The sequence below is a fragment of the Aspergillus alliaceus genome (assembly GCF_009176365.1).
Source record: "Aspergillus alliaceus strain CBS 536.65 unplaced genomic scaffold BDW43scaffold_14, whole genome shotgun sequence".
NCBI classification, from domain to species: domain Eukaryota; kingdom Fungi; phylum Ascomycota; class Eurotiomycetes; order Eurotiales; family Aspergillaceae; genus Aspergillus; species Aspergillus alliaceus.
Window position 1 is genome coordinate 68,907 of NW_022474697.1, and position 19,372 is coordinate 88,278.

Genomic DNA, 19,372 nt, shown 5'->3' on the forward strand with positions numbered 1-19,372 from the left:
TTATGTGCTATAAACTATGTCCTAGTAGTCTAAGGCATGTACACAATGAGGATGGAATGTACGGGGCTATGCGGGTGTCTCACCTCGAGCTTCACCGTACATCTTAAGACGACCTTTCGATATAATGGAGAGATCATGTAATAGGCAAAGATCGTCTAATATCGTTGAATTCAATGCCTGCTTACCGTGTACGGCTTATTCAATTTTACACCGCGTATAGATGGTGATCTGACCTTTCCCGTGACTGTAGGTAAACTCGCGATACAGCGGATTACTTTGAGGTTGATGATGGACGTTCCTGAGATATCGTTATAGGTGCTAGATGTGAAAATGGTGGATAGGTATGACGGCCCATTCGGATCCGACGAATTGGACACCGTTTTGTCTATAATCATCTAGACTACGCTGAAGAGAAGGCGAGGGCCGGACTCAATATTGCCATAGGGTATATAGTTCATTAATTATTTATATAAAATACATACTACTACACTTGAGTCACTAAAGGCCGTACATGGAGATGAGTTAGCTGGGCACACAGAGAAATAAAAAACTTTCCGGATATAGGATCCAACTCCCAAGTCGAATCCCTTTATATACTAAAGTGATCCATGACGATTTGCGGCTGTCGGATGGAAAATCGCTTCCATCGCCTAATTCGAAAACTACAGGTGTATGTAAACGTGGTGGCTCTGAAGGATAGTCCTGGAAAGGTTTTGGGGGTCTAAAGGATTGCATTGAAAGCCTCGTGGACTATGCCTTACGATGGCGCCTCAAAATGAGGAACGCCTGGCCCCAGAAGCATGCCTGCAGCACCGACCGAACCAATTGTCGCTCCGGCTATGGCACCGCCTGAGAGGGAGGATCCAATAGAACGTCTTACCGTAGATGTCTATGTGGATGAACTAGTAGGCAATGATCCGAGCTAGACGTGGGCCTTAAACTGCGACGTTTAGAAATGTCTGCTAACTCTGTATTGTTGAACTTGTGTTCCGGCTTGCTCCAGGTTGCGCCACCAGTAGAACTGTTCAAGTTAGTGTCAACCTGGGGAATGGATATATACGGGAGATGGGTAAAAGGAACTCAATGCACTTCCCACCAATGGCTTTGGAAATCTTTGGTCGGATAGTGTAATTGCAATCATCACTTGCATTGTAGTTGATCATCCACGAGAGACTGCGCATGCCAAAGATCCCCACACCATCGGCAAGGGTTGCACCATTGCAATTCTATATACAAGGAACATATTCATCATCATCATCAACTGGAATTACCCCTCCAATAACAAGCATTGTATGCTTTTGAGCGAGCTGGTCTCTATGTTTACTGCGGACCGTGCTGTCATCATAGAACCGGATCCATTTGAAAGATGGCAAGGAAAGAACATCAACGTTGCCGTGAGACTCTTCCATCTTCCGGGCTATGTCTCCGAATACATAGCTGCAACTATGAGTCTGTGTCACACAAAGTCAAGGTTTGACAACTTACATGGAGAAAGATCATAGGTCTGGTGCAGTAGTAACCACGCTGCAGCCGGACATTCGCCAGTGGGGAATGTCACCCGAGGTTTGTTGGGTGTACCATTTGCTATTTGCAACATCATAACGCGAACGAACTCCATTGCAAATGCAGGTACTCTAGGTATACGGTATACAATATTTACGCATTCTATATACAGAGATGATCCTATACTCTATTGTGTTATAGTGACACGGTAAATGTATTCTGTAGTGGGCAGAGAAATAGCAAGCTAAGAGCCTTCCTTCTACTATTGCAGCACAATAGGGAGCAATGGATTGATTAATGAACGAGCGTGGAGTGCGGAGTACAGTTCGACACAAAGAAAGACGGCATATGGGCAGCCGTTTCGTTATAATTAGGACGACAATAAATTAATTCTATCGAGACATTTTACGGCGCAGTTGCATGCGTTAGCCTCTTCAAAAGTACTCTGGTTGGATAAACGTGTGGTTTGACAGGGTTATGGAGAGGTCTGACCTCAAAAAAACAGGACTAACTAGATAGGAGACACAGAGTACGGAGTACACGATAGTCTCGGCCGCGCCACTGACTAGATACAAAACAGGTAAGAATGCTGACTTCATTATTATTACCAATAAAAAGGGTCTTGTTGACTACTAATTTTCAAAAGTAGACTACTTTTAACTATGGACTCAGAACCATGGCCGAGACACACTACATTCAGACCATAGACTCGATATAGTATAATATATACAATGGTGCTCCAGACATATACAGTCCAAAGTACTTTATAGATATGAGAGCACTATGCACCAGGTATACGTTTCAGCCAGGAAAAGGACCTACAGTACGGTATAAAAGGACGTCGTAATAGCAATATATACTCGTGGATACACGATGGATCCACGAAATTCCCCTGATATTGTGTACAGTAACAGGAATTACAGTACAGTACAGTACTTAGGCAATTCCTTCGGAAATCACTTGGAGCTTTAAAGGTTCGGGAACTCTTTTGTGATTTACTAACGCACTGTTCCCTCCATAGTCTCCAGAGTCTACGGCTCCCAGACTGGAGTGTGGTCAATCCATGTGGGATTCGACCATAAACCAGGCGTCTGAATTTGGTCCATTGCACACAATCCAATTTAAGGAGGTAAATGGTGTGCCAAATACGTAATAGGAAGTCCGCAAGATTGAACTAAATTCTTAATCTACAATCCATAGTCCCGTCAAATAAGGGGCGCTAACGGGTCGGTCGGCCCATCTTTCTGAGTTCCAGTTGGCAGTCTGGGGCCCCAATCCACTACCCACTCACGATGAGGCGTTATTACGTTAATCCACTCCCAATGCAGACCAAAACTTCAAGAGAACTAGAGCCCACGAGCTTTCGATGCACGCTGCTGTATTACTATTAATGAATTAGCAGGGGTTCGTCGGAGATCTACGGGTGAAGGGAGTCTGCCTTTGCTCGCACACTCTTGTTACTTGGCGTAAAAAGAAGTGAGGATTTATCCTAACTCGCTGGTTTGGCGCAGGCGTGCCTCATCCCACATATGATAGGACTGCCCATCGGAACCCCAACGAGCGCTAAGTACTATGTACCTACAGAGTATACTGGCTAGCGTTGACCCTAGTCTGGTCGCCAGTTGGTTCGAGTCTATCATGGCTAGTGGCAACAGATATTTCCTCGTGCTATCTATTAGGGGTCAGCCGCCCATGGCCCATTTCACTACATTCCAGCAACTATTTGATTTTGAAGCCATGACAAAGCTGTAAATTATATCAAAGCATGTGCCCAGTACCACCTTTTATGCCTCTTGTTTTGTGACTTTGCATTGGGATCTTATACCTCTATGCTTGGGCAAAGGGTTGCCTTCAAGTCGCTTTCTAGAGCAACGCCTTCATTACTGCTCATAATGGTCGGAAGGATATTCGTACGCAAACAAGCACTATTCTGTGTGGCTATTGCCGGCGTCTGCATTGGTGCTCTTCTCTTTGGCACTGCCTACAAACCTACAATAGCCATACCTCCCATCCAGGGCCTGGTGTGTTCTAACCGACGCTGTCACGCTATGATGAAAAGCTGATTCTGAATCGCCTACAGATTTCTGGCCTCCATGTGTCCGATACGCACCCGATTTCTGATTTAATCCAGAACGCAAATAGACAGTGGGAACGGTATGAGCATGATCGTTCAAGGACCTTTCGTGAGACTGTCGAGAAGTATAGACAACGATATGGACGGCATCCACCCCCCGGTTTTGTTGATTGGTATAAATTTGCGCGCGACCGGAAAGTCCATAATCTCGACGATTTTAAGCAAATCCTAGATGATCTGCGACCATTTTGGGGCAAAGAACCTCGGCTTATACGCCAGATGGCGGCGAGCTTATCTGATCATGGCAACGGCATAGGAGGCATACATATTCGCAACAAAGAAGTCGCCAAAATATCACATCCTAGTTGGCGTGTAGAGGCTTTGGCTGCTGTGATTTCTAGATTCGTTGAATACTTGCCTGATATGGACATCGCAGTAAATATTCATGATCAGCCCCGACTTGTGGTCCCTTTTGAGGATATTCAACAGTATCTACAGGTCGAGCAGAGCTCAAGAAACACAGATACTACTGCAAAGAACTCTTTCACAGAAGGCTTGGATCATTTGCTGAACTTGACGCAGGCACAAGATGGGTGGGATGAGCAGAAAGAGGCACAGTGGTTCTCTCCCCCAAACCATCAGTTTATGGAGATAGGCAAGATGGCTTGTCCTCCCGAGTCCCCTGCACGAACTGGTAAAGATGCAGATCATTTATACAAAACACCAGTCGGAGGATTTATAAGCAATTTCAATCTTTCTACGGACCTTTGTACCGTGGGACTGGCCGTCAAGGATCTTCATGGTCTTCTTTTTGCACCAGCCTCGCTTCTAGTATCACAGAAACTCTTACCGGTGTTTGGCGAATGTAAGCTCAGCGTTAACAACGAGATTCTGTTTCCAGCGAATATGTATACCATGAAGGACCCACGGTACCTCTATGACCCAACATTCGATGTCCCATGGGAGGCCAAGACAGAAGTTCTACTCTGGCGGGGTGCTACATCTGGCGGTATCTCGCGAGAGGATAGTTGGAAACGCCTGCACCGCCAGCGATTAGTTCTTCTTGCTAATGGAACTTTGGATCACCACGGACAAGTATCCGTACTGTCTGAGAACGCGCAGCACACATACGAGCCGACTCGTGAATTTAGCTTGTCTAATTTCGCGCAAGATCATTTTGATGTTGGTTTCACAGAGGTTTGGGCTTGTGAACCCGATTGCTCATTCTACGATGGAGTAATGGGGATAAAGGCGCCAATCCCGCTAAGTGAGCAATTCAAAGCGAAATATCTAGTCGATGTAGATGGCCACAGCTTCTCCGGTCGGTGGCGTGCATTCCATTTCAGCCGATCATTAGGCCTGAAGGCGACGATATTCCGAGAATGGCACGACTCACGACTTTTCCCTTGGCGACATTTCGTCCCTCTGGACAATCGATATGATGACCTCTATTCTCTTATGACCTATTTTATCGGTACCGACCATCATTCCAACAAGGAGGCAGAGCCATACATCCGCAGCCATAGCTCTGAAGCTAAAAAAATGGCGTCGCAAAGCCGTAGCTGGGCTAACCAGGTACTGCGTGATGAGGACATTGACATCTATATGCTCCTCCTGTTGCTGGAGTATGGACGCATCATAGATGACAATCGGGACTCTATTGGGTACAGTGGGGATGGCAGGGAGATGGATGAGTACGACAGAAAGTTCTACGGTCCATTTTCCTGGGCGCGCGGTTGGAGTTCGTCTGACTGATTCTTGGGATCGGAGATTCCCATGGCCCTACTCCCATCCTATCTAATTCATGATCCCATCTCTTTAATACTTTATACCCCATTCTGAAGTCCTGATTTTGTGTTAGTTCAGCAAAGATATTTTTGTGAGAGCCGCCTGATGAAGAAAGGCACAATGCTTTGGTGGTATGAATTGGCGGACACAGTCTAAAATAATATGTTGTATTATGTTCCTTTACTTCTTTTCCTTCTGGATCCCGACAGAGTATTGATTATTAACCCTACTTAACAATGCCGAGGATTTTCATGTATTACGATTGATGGACTAATGTACTATTGGGTTGCCTAGATACAGCGTCATTCAGCCAATTTGTCCTCTTTGCGGTGCTTTCTGCAGCCTAACATATCCGATTGCTGACAGCCCGGCGCTCAGCCTTGTTACCCCAAGTTGACTGATTTCTGATTATATCACTTCGACTCCATTTGCGGCCTGGCAATGAGTTTCGGTTCCAGATTCGGTGGCCTTCTTACGGCCATCCATTGAAGGTTATTTTTATCCACCCCTAAACCTTTACCAGTAGTCCCGTCTTGATTTTCAGTCTAGCGATCAAAATGAAGACTGAGCCCAGCAACATCGCCAGTCCAGAAAAGAGTGACAGGCCGAGATACCCGTAGGGGCTTAGAACTTGCCCACTGATCGGTGTACCAATGAGGCCCCTGGAAACACATTAGCGTAGTTCAAGCTGCTACAAGATAAATGGGGGTAGAGACTTACGAGATAGACAAAAAAGTCATGACAGCTCCCATAGCCAATCCAAATTGTTCTTTTGGACGATCTGAGCCGCGCAAGGTGACTGCAGACTGATGACGGCCTTCATGAGAGTTAGTGAATTGAATGTCCAATTAAAACGAGGTAGTTCAAGGTTGAGAGGACTACTGACCCCAGATGCCAAGCCGTACGCCAGTGAAAACACGACGATGCCTCCGACACTTGTTGCTTTTGTCCAACAGCAGGCAACCAACCCAGAAAACACCGTCACTAGAAAGAGGACGTTGTAGTTCCCAGTCTTATCGGCAAGCAGGCCAGGGAGAACACGGCCGAACAAACTCGCGGCATTGACGATTGACACCATATAAAATGCCAGATTGGCATCTTTTCCAAGCGAGACCATGTAAGACGGGATGTAAAAGAGCGGAGAAAAGAGTCCGAGAAACACCAGGAACAGTCCTATGGAGAGAAAGATGATGACAGGATTCTTCACGATGGAGAAATCCGCTTTCGGTTTGGGACGGTTAGCAAATTCTCTAGGGCGATCCATCATCAAACAGCCTAGGCCTAGTAAGGGAATCATCATGAAAGCTGCGATGCGGATGGTCCATCCGAACTTGACTTCAGAGAGGAGACGGTGAAGAGCGATGGGCCAGATGACACCACCTAAGGAGGATCCAGCGACTGTGATGCCCATTGCCAGACTTCGCGAGGCAGCATAGTAGTATGAAACCGTGGCCATGGCTGGGAGAATGACGAACGATATTCCGACCCCGAATAAGACGGCTTGAGTGAGGAAAAGTTGGTAGTATTGGGTAGAGAGAGACATCATCATGAGGGCGAAAACCATGACCAAGCTGCCAAAGCAGAGAGGAAACTATGTTGAGTTAGATTGAAACTGGAGAGGGTCGGGGTGGGGAATAGATGAGATAGTACTCACCCTAGGTCCATATTTATCGGTGAGAATACCGGCGATGGATGTGCAACCGAACATACAGAATATGTTAACGGAGCCGAGCCATGAGATATCGGAGGCAGATCTGTTGGATAGTAACGCTTGCTCATAGTATTCTTGAAATACACCAAATGCGTTGACAAATCCGACTGAGCAAAAAGTCACGAAGAAACAGCTGATGAGTATTAGCATCGCTCGAGAGCTAAATGTATATGATTAATATAGGTTAGGGCTGATTCTGTACAGGCGGAGATGAACTCTCACGTAAATTCAGATGACGGACGCTTGTCAACATTATCATTCTCGCTAGACGAGATCGAAGTTGGATCCTGTGGACTCTCTATCGAGTATAAAAGCTCTTTATTTAATCTCACAGAGGTGGATTGTGACATGGTGGAAAAGCAAGTGCACCGGTTGATGGGATGAGGATGGGGATGACAAGAGCAGGGAAAGGGTCAACATACTTATACCCAACCTGGACGCACGAAAATTCCGCGGATGATCAGTTTAATTTGCCAATTGTTGTAGGCCAAGGAGCCGCAGAGAGGACTTTCATGAGGCGTAAGGACTAAGGGAAGCCCTACATCCGAACCTCCATGGAAATTCCACGGAAGCTCGGGCACGGATTCGGGCTTGGACCATCCCTCACAGACTCTCATTCCACCACAATATACCTGTAGATAGCGACAGTATCTCTTCATTCTTTTTTTATAAGTCAAACGGTTAAGATGAAATGCTCTTTCCATCCATCGGAGCAGCGGCCTGAGAGGTCGTCTCGTCCACAAGTACCAACCTCCTGTCACTTTTGCCGCACAAAGAAGCTGAAATGCGACCGAGGAATTCCTTGTCCCAACTTCCAAGCCCGTAGGTTATCATGTGTCCCCGTTCCAGGTACGTTGTGGTAACTAGAATCTGATGCAGGACGCTAATGAGTCGTAGATCCATCTCGAGCGGTCTCTCGGAACCCGAACCAGACTCTGGCCACCACTGGAAACGAGGATTGAATGTATGAAGTCAGCTCATAAGTACGTGCAGTTTTGCTAACCAAACACTGCCAGTGGAAGTATCAGTGAGTTAAGAGCCAGGTTGTAGAGATTGGAAGATCTTGTTGCGATGCACGAGGAAGAGAAACTTGATAGCACTGCCTCTTCTGGTAGGCCGTCACTCTCCCTGCCGCTTTTGAGCCCAACTATTGATTGTCTAGATGTAGCAGCAAATAAGGGGCAGCATGGAGAAAATATGAGGCTTCGAGGAACATGAATCTCTTGAAAATAGATGCCTTTGAACACCATCCTGTGGAGTTCAATGTAAGGCTTGGGCAGCCACACGCTTAGAGCTAACTATAAATGACCTGTTGCTTCTAACACTGACGAGAAGATTGGCCAGTTATTGGTATTTTCGTTCAAGTCATACATATCACCCACTATCCGATTGGCAATAGACCAACTGACCCTCTCCATTTTACACTCTTGGAAGCAAGCAGAACGGCTGTTCGACTGCTACACCAAACAGGCTATCGGCTTTTACTACATTATCCATTCCCCCACAGTCCGAAGAATGATAGGTACAGTCTACACAGGTCTGTATTGAACAACAGACCGCCTAGACTTGATTATCTAGCCCTTCTCTCTACCATCTTCGCCCTAAGTGCCTACCTTGGCTCCTCTTCGTCACGCTTCTACTTTAGAGGTATTGAAGCCAAAATGATGGCCTATTTGTGGATAACAGTGGCCCAGGAGGCACTTTGCGCTGCGAATTACATACGTCAGCCTACTGTAGCAACTCTCCTGGGTATTATTTTGATTGCGGCATATTTAGTCCCCAACATAGGCTCCATGGCGACCTTCAGAGTATAGATGGCTTCGGCCTCACAAGTTGCTCTCCAACTCGGGCTGCATCAGATTGACTCGCCTGCGAATAAAAGGCAGAGGGAAAATGCAGCCGACGTAGTTTGGGACGACCTAGAGTCGAAACGCCGGATCTGGTGCATCTGGCTTCAAACGGACTGGTATGTTAGTCCTTGCCCTCACCAGGGACCTTTCTAAACCTTGACAATAGGATCATTTCCTTCATGAACGGACCTCGGTGCGGGACATGTCAGATACACCCAAAACAGATGATTCCACCAACGCCAATGACAGGGACATCAACTCCTCCTGCAAGCCATGCGCTCAACAACTGGAAACTGTCCTCACCGACATGACCTACTCCAACCTCCGGAGCAAGATCCCCGTAATCTTCCGCGAAATCATCGACGGCACCATCGATTCGAACTGTGTCCAAGAGGAGCTCCTTTACGAACTCGTCTTAGCATTTGACAAAAGGCTCAACGACATTATGAAAGACGTTCCGGCTTGTTTTCGGGCGGACCCCAAGAGCCGGGCTCAGAGTAAATCGCTCGACCTCCGCCTCCACCGCCTCATTGCGAATGCCTTCAATCGCCTCCGTAATCCGTACCTAGCCCGCCGAGCATGCGATCCCAAATACTCGTACAGCTGCATAGTATAATTGCGGATAGCTCGAAGCGTCACCACCGCTCCAGGTGAGGAGTTCCAACACAGTAAGATATGGATCATTGCGCATCCGTTGTTTAGTTCGGCTTGGACCATTGCCTCAATCGTGACGAGCCGTGCACTGAACAGCGGAAAGCGGAAATTATGGAGGAGGAATTCAGTTTCTAGAGGTGTGCCAGGAGGAAAGTAGCTTCGCAAAGCGGGATTACAGCAGATGCAGTAATTGTTGAAGGAGCCCTCGTACCAGGATTCTGTGCCGATGTGACAGGGAAATACCATTCCTACCGATCGATACACGTCCCTGGATGATTCATCGATCTCACAGAGTGAGGGATTTGATGTTGATATGGTGCTGTCTTTCGATCTTCAGCTGCATCATAGCAGTGGTATGGCTTTCCAGACTGCAGAATTTACTGGATTGTTGTCCTAGCTAAGAAATAAGCCCTTGCTAATACGCAGAACGGAATCGTATCCCTATATAGCCGGCTATACTAACAAAATGATTCTCCTAATCTAATTCGGGGTGCATCTCCGTTCTATTTACCTTGTAGTTCAGCTGCATGACTACGGCTTAGCCAGAATAAGCCACCTGAACTGTGGTAGGGTAACTATACTTACCTAGTAATTAGTAGGCATAGGGCACTTGAGAGACGAAAGCAGTATCCTTAAGCCCTAAGGTATACTAAGTTATTTCTTTTCCTCCCAAGCCCTAACTCAATAGGCACTAGTACTGATTTGGAAAAGACCTTGAGGTAATGATACTGGAGGACGCACGCTATCGCACGTTGATGCCCTGAAACGATCAGAAATGGTATACGACCATGAATTTATTGCGGTATACCTACCGAAGAGGGGGCTCTCTACGATGACTCAATCAAACAGATCACCAAGACGGGAGCGAGTAGGATTAACTCAGCAATAGGCGCAAATCAAAAAGACGACCAACCTCTTCAAGAACTTCCCCGTACATAATGATTATTCCATGTGGAGATCTTTATATGACAGGAATTATCAACCTCATATAGTTGTGTAATAGAAATAAAAGGCAAGAGTATAACTATTGAATAACCTCCGATCAATTTTTAACATCCATTTGTCCCCTCAATCTACTTCTGTTATGTCATGGCTGCGGGGTGCAGATACGGTGGTCCTGGAAGCTATAAGGGGCCGGAGTGAACATTTGCAATAAACTGTTTAACGGGAGTTGTCGATTGTTCTTCTCTTCGATGGAAAGTAATGAGTTGTTCATCCGTCAGGTTGGTTGCCACAGCTTCTCTTGAGCGTTCTGTTGAGATATCCTGAATTTGATCATATTCCTCTTGAATGAAGATTTTGAAGTTGTTGAGTTGATAATGAAGTATAGCTCTTCTTCCACGCGTTAAGGAACCGTGAAGAGGATTCGGCATCTAGATGGTCATGTCCCAGTTGTCTGTTGCGGAGCTCAATACATTTTTCTCTCAAAGCCAAAGCATCCTGAAACTTATCTTGTGATATCAGGGTGTGAGCAAGAATGTTCATGCTAGTTAGAGTGTCAGGATGCTCGGGTCCTAGAACCTCCTCTTGACCTTCTAGAACTCGCTGCTGCATGGCTTCAACCTCTTCATACTTGCCCCGTCGTGCAAGTACTGACCCAAGGTGGTGAACACTGGTGTGAGTGACAGGATGCTCTGGCCCGAGAGCTGTCTTCCTGGCCTCTAGAACATTAGTAAACAGAATTAGAGCTTCATTATAGCTTCCATCACACTGCAAGCATCTCCCTATCTTTGAAGAAAGCCCATCATATCTATACCGGTAACACTGGAATTCTTCACTGTTTACTAGATAGAGCGCATGTGGTAGGTAAACTCTCCATATTTTTCGATTGGCATGGCCATTATCAGGGAAGACATAATCCAACTGGCATGCTACTTTTCTTACCCAAATATCGAATCTTGTTTAATCTCATCCGATTTCAAGTCGCAAGATGGACTAATTGATGAATGCAAAATAGGCAATCACGAACCTGCAAGCTACTAATGGAGTATACCTTCAGAAGACCTAATGCCTCCGCTTAGCTTTTTACTAAAGGTGCAGGTAGAAGATCGACTGCAAGGTATCTCGTAGATCAATACAGATCATAAATGATAAATAGTCAGCTGCTAATTCATCCTATTGCTGGATTTGCAAGAAAGAAATTCACCAGGTCATCACCACTGTGTTCTGAATCCTGGTGTTGTATCCATCGTCCTTGAATTCTTCGCTTAGTATTCAGATTACACTTCTCTCATACTCACCTAATAATGACAGGTACTCAGATAATGAAATCCCGTTTTCGTTGATATAAGCTGCGGCCAGTCTAATTGCAAGGAAGTGAAAGCAAAGCTGCTCAAGGAGTGCTATAGTTACACAATCATCCTATAGCAATTACTTTTGTATAAGTAATTCTCAAATATCTCTTTAGCAGTGCTTTGGTATATATCAGGGATGGATAGCACATTCAGTGATGCCAACTTCACCGCGAGCTTTCGATTACGCGAGGTAAACAGTATATGACTATCTTCACTTTAGGAGAGGATATTCTTGAGTGGTAGTGTAGTCGCGCTTCTTTTGGTCCACATTTCCACATTATCTGTATTGTCAAAAATAAGAAGTCACCTTCCAGCATATTCTTGATTAAGGAAGATTTTAACTTGTTTTTTCGTCTCTGCTAGATTTATATCTGGTATTCCTAGGCTTGAGGAAATGCTCAGGTAAGCTTATTCAATACTCTTGTAGCTAGTATATAGGATCTAGAAAATTGAGATTTCAGGCATCTTTTGTCATGCGCGATAAGCTGGCTTCAGGGCAATTGAAGTTTTCTTAATTCTGCCTAGTCTATATATATCAGTCTTTGTCGGCCCTCTTGAGTGAATAATCGATTGTTCAAGACCGTCGATCTCATTCTGTCGACCAATAAACCGTGGAATTCTTGTAAGGGGAACTATCCAGCGGCTTTTTTTTTTCTCCTGCTCAGGTTTGTTGTATAGAGAAACCATTTCCAGAAGAACTCTTGTATAGGCAGCTACAGTAAGTACTGTTTATTCCTGCTATTTTTTACATTTATGCGAGTCACGATAGTCATAAACTCCTCGGATGACCAGGCACGATAACTGATCGATTAACCCGGCTGCCTCTATTTCAAAGAAGAGGATGTCCAACTCTTGGGCAATGGAGTCTCGTATCTTAGCTCTTTTTTTATAACCTGATTCCTAGAAAGCAATCGACCTATAATGAATGAGGGACTCATTGGTTTTTCGTGGTGTAGGGACTAGTAGCTGGGACTGATCACATAGTGAACATTTAGCGATTTTGCTCTCCTAATTATAGCCCGGTTTGAATAGCCAGTCTTGGTCTGGCTGGGAGAATATTTTGTGGATCTTGTAGTGCTTCTGAAGCATATCCGATATACTTTTCTTGATTAGTGAGTCTCTGACCATGTAATCACCGCTTATTGAGCGACCAAGTGCGCTGCAAATATCCATCACGAAGTGCCTTCCCGTAGTCATATTGGATCACGTCTCTAGAGGCCGCAGTAGGTATGTTAACGACTATATCACCGTGGCGCATATCTGAGTTCTTGCTGGGCACTCTGCCACCGATGCCCATCAACGCAAATCGAAGAGAAGGGAATGTCTGCAACATGTGAGCAAGCACGACTGCAGCAGATGTGGTTCCGTAAACAACTGATAGGAGGCAGGCCACCACCACATTATGGGCGGTAAGATTTCCAAGTGTAGACATTGTGGTCGGTTTTTGGCTGGGACAGTGAAGGATGGATCTTACCGAGCATGGCCTTCGCCGCTGTCATTTCTAGCGGCAAGGCGCAGACCCATGCTATAGTATAGTCGTCGTGTGTGAAGCCCATTCTTCAAGTCATAGATAACCCAAAACCTAGAGCCACAACTGGCGACATATGGTAACTTTGGTCCCCTTGAAGAATAGGCATGGTTCGGAGACAAGCTTGACGAGGTCGAAAGGAGGGGTAGCTTTTGTGTCTGAGGTCTTCTACAACCATTGGTTTGTCCCGGAATATCTGTTTGATAAAAGCAGCCAGGAGAGTTAAAGGAGTTTGAATATACATCCAAAGAGCAATCTTACGAAAAGTCCAAGCGGAAAGAAATACGTTGTAGAAGTCACGTTACTCTACCCTTTTACTACCATTGTCTGAGATAAATTTTATTGAATTCATACGGCCTAGCAGGCTCGTTTACTTTTTCCCCCACCTCTCACTACGTTGTTTCAGGGCATTCCAAGATTGCTAATCTAAATCTATCAATCAATTAACCAAAATTGTAAATCCATGTACTCATACATTTTTAGTTAAACAAAACGAAAAATATACATTACATTGACTATTAGGCCGATCACCGAAACCTGAAACCTGTTAACCTGTAACACCACACCCTAGACCTGGCCTCAGCCCTTATATACCCCACCAGCAAGGCCCCACAGATAAACAAACTCTACACGTGACCCTCTACCCAAATCGAGTCACACAAGCAAAGCAACCTTCCAATCAACATTGACCTCATTGGACAAAGTGCTAAGGACCAGGTCCGCTTGGAACCATGTCCGCCAAAAACAACAATGTCGACCTGATCTCCACCCCCTCTTCAGGCTACGAAACGAGCCAAGCCCTCGCGCGCTCCCTCGTGAAAAGATGTCACGATCTTCTCGGAGAACTAGACGCATTCCGCGCCCTTCTCGAGCAAACCCAGCGCAACCCCCAATTAGTCGAGGTCCGATCCCTGCGGTCTAATGTGTTCTCGGAACTAAGGACGCTCGAGAAAGTATCGGAGCAGATTCAGGCTCTTGCTGCGGATGCGGATGCGGATACGGATAGTTCGCCTGATGTGGAGGTCGAGCCGCGGCTGACGCATGCGTTGCGGTCGTCGAATTTGCCGTTTTATGAGACGGTTTGGGATGTTGCGAAGGGGAGTTGTAGTGGGTTGGTTGCGTTTGGGAAGAGGTTTTACTGGGATGGGGAAGGGGTGGCCGTGGAGGGAGCCTCTGGAGAGAAGAAATCGAATAAGGATAAGCGGAAGAGTGTTTTTGTGGACATAGTGGCGGATGATGGGCAGGAATGGGTGAAGGTTTCTACGATCTCGGTGACGAGATTGTTGTTTGAAATGGCCAAGAAAGGCTGGGAAGCTGATTCGGCGTCCGAATCGGAAGAAGAAAGGACTGTTTTACGGAACTTTGATGATGATAATGATTCTGATGACGATGATGAGATTGAGTTGGTGAAGTTGGCGAGTGATATGAGGAAAGCTGCAAGTTGCACGAGGGTGAGGTATAAACATCCTCGTCTAAGACTAGTGATACCCAAGATTGAAGCAGGCGAAAGCCATGAGATTGATGACTTATTGAAGGTACTACAAAGCTATGATGTTACAGTGGAATGTGGTGAGGGAGCATTGTTTTCTGGTGAGAAGGGCAATCTCGCGAGTGCAGCTGCTCAAGGGCATCTGCACCATCTTCTTCCCACCCCATTCAAAAACTTTACACCCACTTTGAACGTGGATTGTACATTACTGCTCGCCCTAGTATCGGATCTCTCGCACCTTAAAAACATAGCACCTTCACCAGCCTATCATAAGGCCATCATCCGACAACTCGAGTTTGAGCGTGAACGACCCTTGCTGACCACAGAACTCTGGCCAGCAATGAATGAACATGTTCTAGTATGCACCGACGAGGCCGCAAAACGTATGCGTGAGATCGTTGATACCATCGGCACCGACACCGAAAAGAGACGAACAGAAATATTATTCGGTGACCCTCCATCTGATAGTCGGGAGGCAAAGTCTGTCATTCAAGTATTTCAGGAAATGTCTGATTATGAGATACCGCCACAGTTGAAGATGCCAGTTAAGGTGGTCGAAGCCAAGCCGGTTATTGATTCAGCGATAGAACAAGGCAAACTTCCTCCGGTCTCGCACAAAGTGGCAGAGATTCTGTCCGACATCAACCACAGCGTATTCTTTTATGGATGGGTTACCGGTATCACAACCATATCGAGCAATCGCACCGTGGTTAAGCAGATCGAGACGATTATTGAACAGTATAGAAATGGCGACGAAGACTTGGAGGGGCCGAAGATTTGGGTATGTGATACAGCCAGGAGCTTGATTGGTAAAGAAAAGGGCCGGAAAGACTAGAGAATCTGTTGTTGGACCGATAAAATATTTAAGGATGGCTCGATAGAGACGAGACCAGCCTTTCTATCAGCAATCGACTCAATACCAGGCAAGTTTGCCATTTTACTTGCCGAGCAGGTACGGAGGCCGCCGCAAAGCCAAATTCAAGGTTTCAGTAACCTCCCTCCGATTTTCCGGAGTCATTGGGCACTAGTATTACTTCTCGGGGGCTCTCGAGCCCTCTTCCGGCAGCCAGAAGACAATGTCCTTATCAGCAGTAGCCATCATATTGTACCGCGGGTTGTACTCGATCATAGCAGTACGGCCACGGTGGGGCAACTTGCTCATTGGCTGTAAAATGCAATTGGAATCTGGCGGCTGCTGCAGGTCCCATACAAGAACATCCGGGTGGTCGCCAGAGCCTCCAAGAACAAATCGTCCGTCCGGAGTAAAGCAAGCGTCTCCCTGACCGAGTGGCTTTCCTGTTGTCGAAACCGGAGCAGCTCTACCAGGCGAGCCATTCTTGCCAACCAAGAACGCCTTCACAGAGCCTTCAAAGGCATCAAGGACGAAATGTCCGTGATAGTCAGTTCCGACCAGTAAATGCTTCCCGTCATTTGAAAATTCGAGGCGGGTCCAGGCTCTTCCCCTTGTAGAAGGTGTGTATCTTTCTTCATAAGGCGCTAGATCGAAAGTAGAAAAAGGAGACTTGTCATAATTCCGGAAGTCGTAGAGTAATATCGATGAAGTCGACTGGGACGCAATTGCAAGAACAGAAGCGGAAGGATCAAATGCAGCAAGGTACGGGGTGGCAAGTTTCAACTTTCCCTGCGCATTTCTCGAACTGAGATCCCATACCGCAACAGTATTATCCTTGGAACATGAGACAAAGGCGTCACTGCCTGGGGAGACAGCCAGACATGTCACCTTGTCCGTATGGCCGGAGAAGTAACGCACGTATCCTTCATTGTGTAGGTTAAGCAATCGCAGAGAGTCTGACTGGTGTCAACAAGCACTATCAGGCGTGTTGAGCCTCAAGGGCAGATACAAACATACCATCAACCTTTGTACTTGCGTGAAGGACCTGGCGGGAATGGTGCGTGAATCTCGCGAGATGCGCTCCGTATTTTTTACTGGGGACCGATTTTGTGGATTTGCCTTCCTTGACATCAAAGATCTGAATGGTGTCATCATCCCCTGAAGATACCAAGTAGTCACCCTGGTCGTCAAAATCTAGCGAGGTTACATAACTGGACGAATCTTGCTTCGATAATTTGAACGCCTAGAGTTGACGAATCAGTTCCACCGATTGCGCACACAATAGAGATACCTGTATACAGACCTTCGTGGGACGGAAACTACGAGCAATGTCCGCCACTTTCTGGCAGGGAAGAGGTGCCTGCTGCTGCGATTGGGACTGCGGCGGCGGGAGAGGGGGTGGTGGTGGCTGCTGCTGCTGCGAAACTTCTGCCATGGTTATGCCGCTGCGACGGGATGAGGAGGACCGTAAATATTGTAGGCTAGGCCAAATTGACCATAGCAGGGAATAGCTGACACGAATTAGAGGTATTGCTGCCTTCTCTCCGTTTATTGAGCTGCGGAGCTGGAGCTTGCCGTATAGAGTACGCGATGCCCCAGGAAATTTGGCGCGTTTGTCTTAACTCCGAGGGAAACAACGTTATTCCCTTCCGGCGGTTACTCTCGGGGCACCAACTGGTCGGTTGGCCCCGATGGTCGGAGCCCTGTTGGCAGGAACTGTTGAGTTGGGCCAATCAGCACTCCAAGAATCCAATCGGTAAAGCTTAGACTGGATCTCATAATTCTTACAGAAAGGCCAATGCTCCTTGTATAATCTGACTTTGTTTCTGTTTCTGTTCCTTTGCTGACCTTTCACTCGAACCCCTTCGCAAACCTTTGTTATCCCACGTGGGTTGTCCGTCCTCTGTTCTCAGCCAGACTCAGCTTTAAGTTCCGTCCTACTCGCGGACACACCTTAATATCCCTCCGCTAACGGAGGCTATCCGGCAGAGAATATGTCCACGACGACAGGGTATGTGGTGCTCGGATAACACAGAAAACGAAAATTAGCATCTGCTAACGCTCCGCTTCCTAGAGCGTTCATTGCAGGAGGAATCGCAGCATGCGGAGCTGTCACGGTGACACACAGTTTTGAAACTGTTAAGATCCGGTATGCACCATACTATCCTACCTTCATCTAGGAGATCAAATCGGTACGGACACTGATGTCGGTCGGCCGATAGGTTACAACTACAGGGAGAATTACAAGCGAAGTCTGAAGCGGTGAAGAAATATAAGGGCGTTTTTCACGGTGTCAAGGTCATCTTACAGAATGAGGGTCCTCGTGGATTATTCCGAGGCATAGGCTCCGCTGTATGTATCACTATGGTTTCAAGCGGACGAGAGATACGGCAAGCTAACCGTTGGTTTAGTATATCTATCAAGTGCTGCTCAATGGCTGCCGTCTAGGCTTTTACGAACCCCTGCGCAAGGGCCTCACGACGTCGATCTATCAAGACCCTCAGGTTCAGTCGCTCGGCATCAATGTCTTTGCTGGCGCTACCTCAGGTATCATAGGTGCTGCGGCAGGCTCTCCTTTCTTCCTAGTCAAAACTCGTCTGCAGTCGTTCTCCCCGTTCCTCCCAGTCGGTACGCAACACAACTACCGCAACTCGTTCGATGGTCTACGAAAGATCTACACTTCTGAGGGCATAGGAGGGCTATACCGAGGTGTTGGTGCAGCCATGGTTCGCACAGGCTTTGGTAGCTCTGTCCAGCTGCCCACCTACTTCTTTGCCAAGCGTCGCCTGGTAAAGCATCTGGGCATGGAAGATGGCCCGGCTCTTCACCTTGCCAGTAGCACGGCTTCCGGATTTGTCGTATGCTGCGTCATGCATCCTCCTGGTACGTTAACATATCTTGACAGTGATAACTACAGTGATAACTAGCGGCTAACTTACCTATCCAGATACCATTATGTCCAGAATGTATAATCAGACCGGTAACCTCTACAAGAGCGCATTTGACTGCCTGTTTCAGACGATTCGTAAAGAGGGTTTGCTCGCCATCTATAAAGGCTATTTCGCTCATTTGGCCCGTATCTTACCTCATACCGTAAGTGACAACCACCCCTGGACTTAATGGCTAGCTTCAAGCTGCTAACTTGATATAGATCTTGACGCTCAGCTTGGCTGAACAGACTAACAAGCTCATGCGCAGAGTTGAAGACCGATTTCTTTCTGACTCGATGAAGGCACGGCTGTAATAGGTTCACATATCAGTCAAGGCCACATAATACGACGGTTGTGGTTGTTCTTTTCTTTTAGATATTGGAGTGATGTGACCTCATCTGCAAGTATCAGCTCCCTAGGGTATGTATATAGAAGGCGTTGACACGTGGTTTCTCAAGTCATATTACCGTTTAGATTCTGTATATATATGATCCAAATAAAACGTTTAGATGGTATGGAAATTATTTCATGCTCACCTATAGGTAATTGACCTACCTGTCATGTCCAAATAACCGAGAGTGGTATTAAAGGTACAGGACACCTGGCTAGAAGCCATGTCGGCAGATAGCCCGCCGTCGTTAGTTCAATTCGTTTCATTTACCCCGCGATGAGTCGTTCTTGCTTTCTCATATTTCCAC

The 19,372-nt window shown here is 46.6% G+C and overlaps 8 protein-coding genes across 8 annotated transcripts; 4 read left to right on the forward strand and 4 right to left on the reverse strand.

Annotated features, from left to right (window-relative positions):
- Positions 1–942: 942 nt before the first annotated feature.
- On the reverse strand, positions 943–1,862 carry BDW43DRAFT_271641 (uncharacterized protein). Its single transcript, XM_032041457.1, has 2 exons — positions 1,486–1,862; positions 943–1,437 (listed from the first exon to the last, which is right to left on the reverse strand). The coding sequence occupies exon 2, from the start codon at positions 1,407–1,409 to the stop codon at positions 1,227–1,229; it is 183 nt and encodes a 60-aa protein (XP_031901696.1). The 5' UTR covers positions 1,410–1,437; positions 1,486–1,862; the 3' UTR covers positions 943–1,226.
- A 1,533-nt stretch (positions 1,863–3,395) lies between these two features.
- Positions 3,396–5,332, forward strand: BDW43DRAFT_309697 (uncharacterized protein; the record flags this gene model as incomplete). The annotated part of the gene is made up of 2 exons (XM_032046755.1): positions 3,396–3,524; positions 3,584–5,332. The coding sequence occupies 2 exons, from the start codon at positions 3,396–3,398 to the stop codon at positions 5,330–5,332; spliced, it is 1,878 nt and encodes a 625-aa protein (XP_031901697.1).
- A 541-nt stretch (positions 5,333–5,873) lies between these two features.
- BDW43DRAFT_318573 (MCT family MFS transporter) lies at positions 5,874–7,515 on the reverse strand (the record flags this gene model as incomplete). Its single annotated transcript, XM_032048726.1, has 5 exons — positions 7,299–7,515; positions 7,020–7,236; positions 6,252–6,956; positions 6,086–6,171; positions 5,874–6,027 (listed from the first exon to the last, which is right to left on the reverse strand). The coding sequence occupies exons 1-5, from the start codon at positions 7,424–7,426 to the stop codon at positions 5,874–5,876; spliced, it is 1,290 nt and encodes a 429-aa protein (XP_031901698.1). The 5' UTR covers positions 7,427–7,515.
- A 1,375-nt stretch (positions 7,516–8,890) lies between these two features.
- BDW43DRAFT_309699 (fungal specific transcription factor domain-containing protein) lies at positions 8,891–9,542 on the forward strand (the record flags this gene model as incomplete). The annotated part of the gene is made up of 2 exons (XM_032046756.1): positions 8,891–9,046; positions 9,093–9,542. 2 exons carry the CDS (start codon positions 8,891–8,893, stop codon positions 9,540–9,542), a joined length of 606 nt encoding a protein of 201 aa, XP_031901699.1.
- A 3,287-nt stretch (positions 9,543–12,829) lies between these two features.
- BDW43DRAFT_271648 (uncharacterized protein) lies at positions 12,830–13,622 on the reverse strand. Its single transcript, XM_032041458.1, has one exon. It carries the CDS (start codon positions 13,304–13,306, stop codon positions 13,007–13,009), a length of 300 nt encoding a protein of 99 aa, XP_031901700.1. The 5' UTR covers positions 13,307–13,622; the 3' UTR covers positions 12,830–13,006.
- Positions 13,623–14,108: 486 nt separating this feature from the next.
- On the forward strand, positions 14,109–15,847 carry BDW43DRAFT_45234 (uncharacterized protein). The gene has a single exon (XM_032050080.1). It carries the CDS (start codon positions 14,134–14,136, stop codon positions 15,724–15,726), a length of 1,593 nt encoding a protein of 530 aa, XP_031901701.1. The 5' UTR covers positions 14,109–14,133; the 3' UTR covers positions 15,727–15,847.
- Positions 15,824–17,319, reverse strand: BDW43DRAFT_45238 (WD-repeat containing protein SWD2). The gene is made up of 3 exons (XM_032050081.1): positions 17,048–17,319; positions 16,762–16,987; positions 15,824–16,700 (listed from the first exon to the last, which is right to left on the reverse strand). The coding sequence occupies exons 1-3, from the start codon at positions 17,177–17,179 to the stop codon at positions 15,922–15,924; spliced, it is 1,137 nt and encodes a 378-aa protein (XP_031901702.1). The 5' UTR covers positions 17,180–17,319; the 3' UTR covers positions 15,824–15,921.
- Positions 17,320–17,577: 258 nt separating this feature from the next.
- BDW43DRAFT_271653 (putative mitochondrial oxaloacetate transporter (Oac)) lies at positions 17,578–19,189 on the forward strand. Its single transcript, XM_032041459.1, has 6 exons — positions 17,578–17,755; positions 17,819–17,893; positions 17,967–18,096; positions 18,156–18,627; positions 18,692–18,837; positions 18,896–19,189. Exons 1-6 carry the CDS (start codon positions 17,739–17,741, stop codon positions 18,986–18,988), a joined length of 933 nt encoding a protein of 310 aa, XP_031901703.1. The 5' UTR covers positions 17,578–17,738; the 3' UTR covers positions 18,989–19,189.
- The last annotated feature ends 183 nt before the right edge of the window (positions 19,190–19,372 follow it).

Coding starts and splice junctions, on each gene's coding strand:
- BDW43DRAFT_271641 (XM_032041457.1), bottom strand. CDS start 1,409: ATGGAAGAGTCTCACGGCAACGTTGATGTTCTTTCCTTGCCATCTTTC.
- BDW43DRAFT_271648 (XM_032041458.1), bottom strand. CDS start 13,306: ATGTCTACACTTGGAAATCTTACCGCCCATAATGTGGTGGTGGCCTGC.
- BDW43DRAFT_45234 (XM_032050080.1), top strand. CDS start 14,134: ATGTCCGCCAAAAACAACAATGTCGACCTGATCTCCACCCCCTCTTCA.
- BDW43DRAFT_45238 (XM_032050081.1), bottom strand. CDS start 17,179: ATGGCAGAAGTTTCGCAGCAGCAGCAGCCACCACCACCCCCTCTCCCG. Junction 16,988..17,047: donor GTAGTTTCCGTCCCACGAAG/GTCTGTATACAG, acceptor CGTCAACTCTAG/GCGTTCAAATTATCGAAGCA. Junction 16,701..16,761: donor CGCAAGTACAAAGGTTGATG/GTATGTTTGTAT, acceptor GACACCAGTCAG/ACTCTCTGCGATTGCTTAAC.
- BDW43DRAFT_271653 (XM_032041459.1), top strand. Junction 18,628..18,691: donor CTGCGTCATGCATCCTCCTG/GTACGTTAACAT, acceptor TTACCTATCCAG/ATACCATTATGTCCAGAATG. Junction 18,838..18,895: donor CCCGTATCTTACCTCATACC/GTAAGTGACAAC, acceptor AACTTGATATAG/ATCTTGACGCTCAGCTTGGC.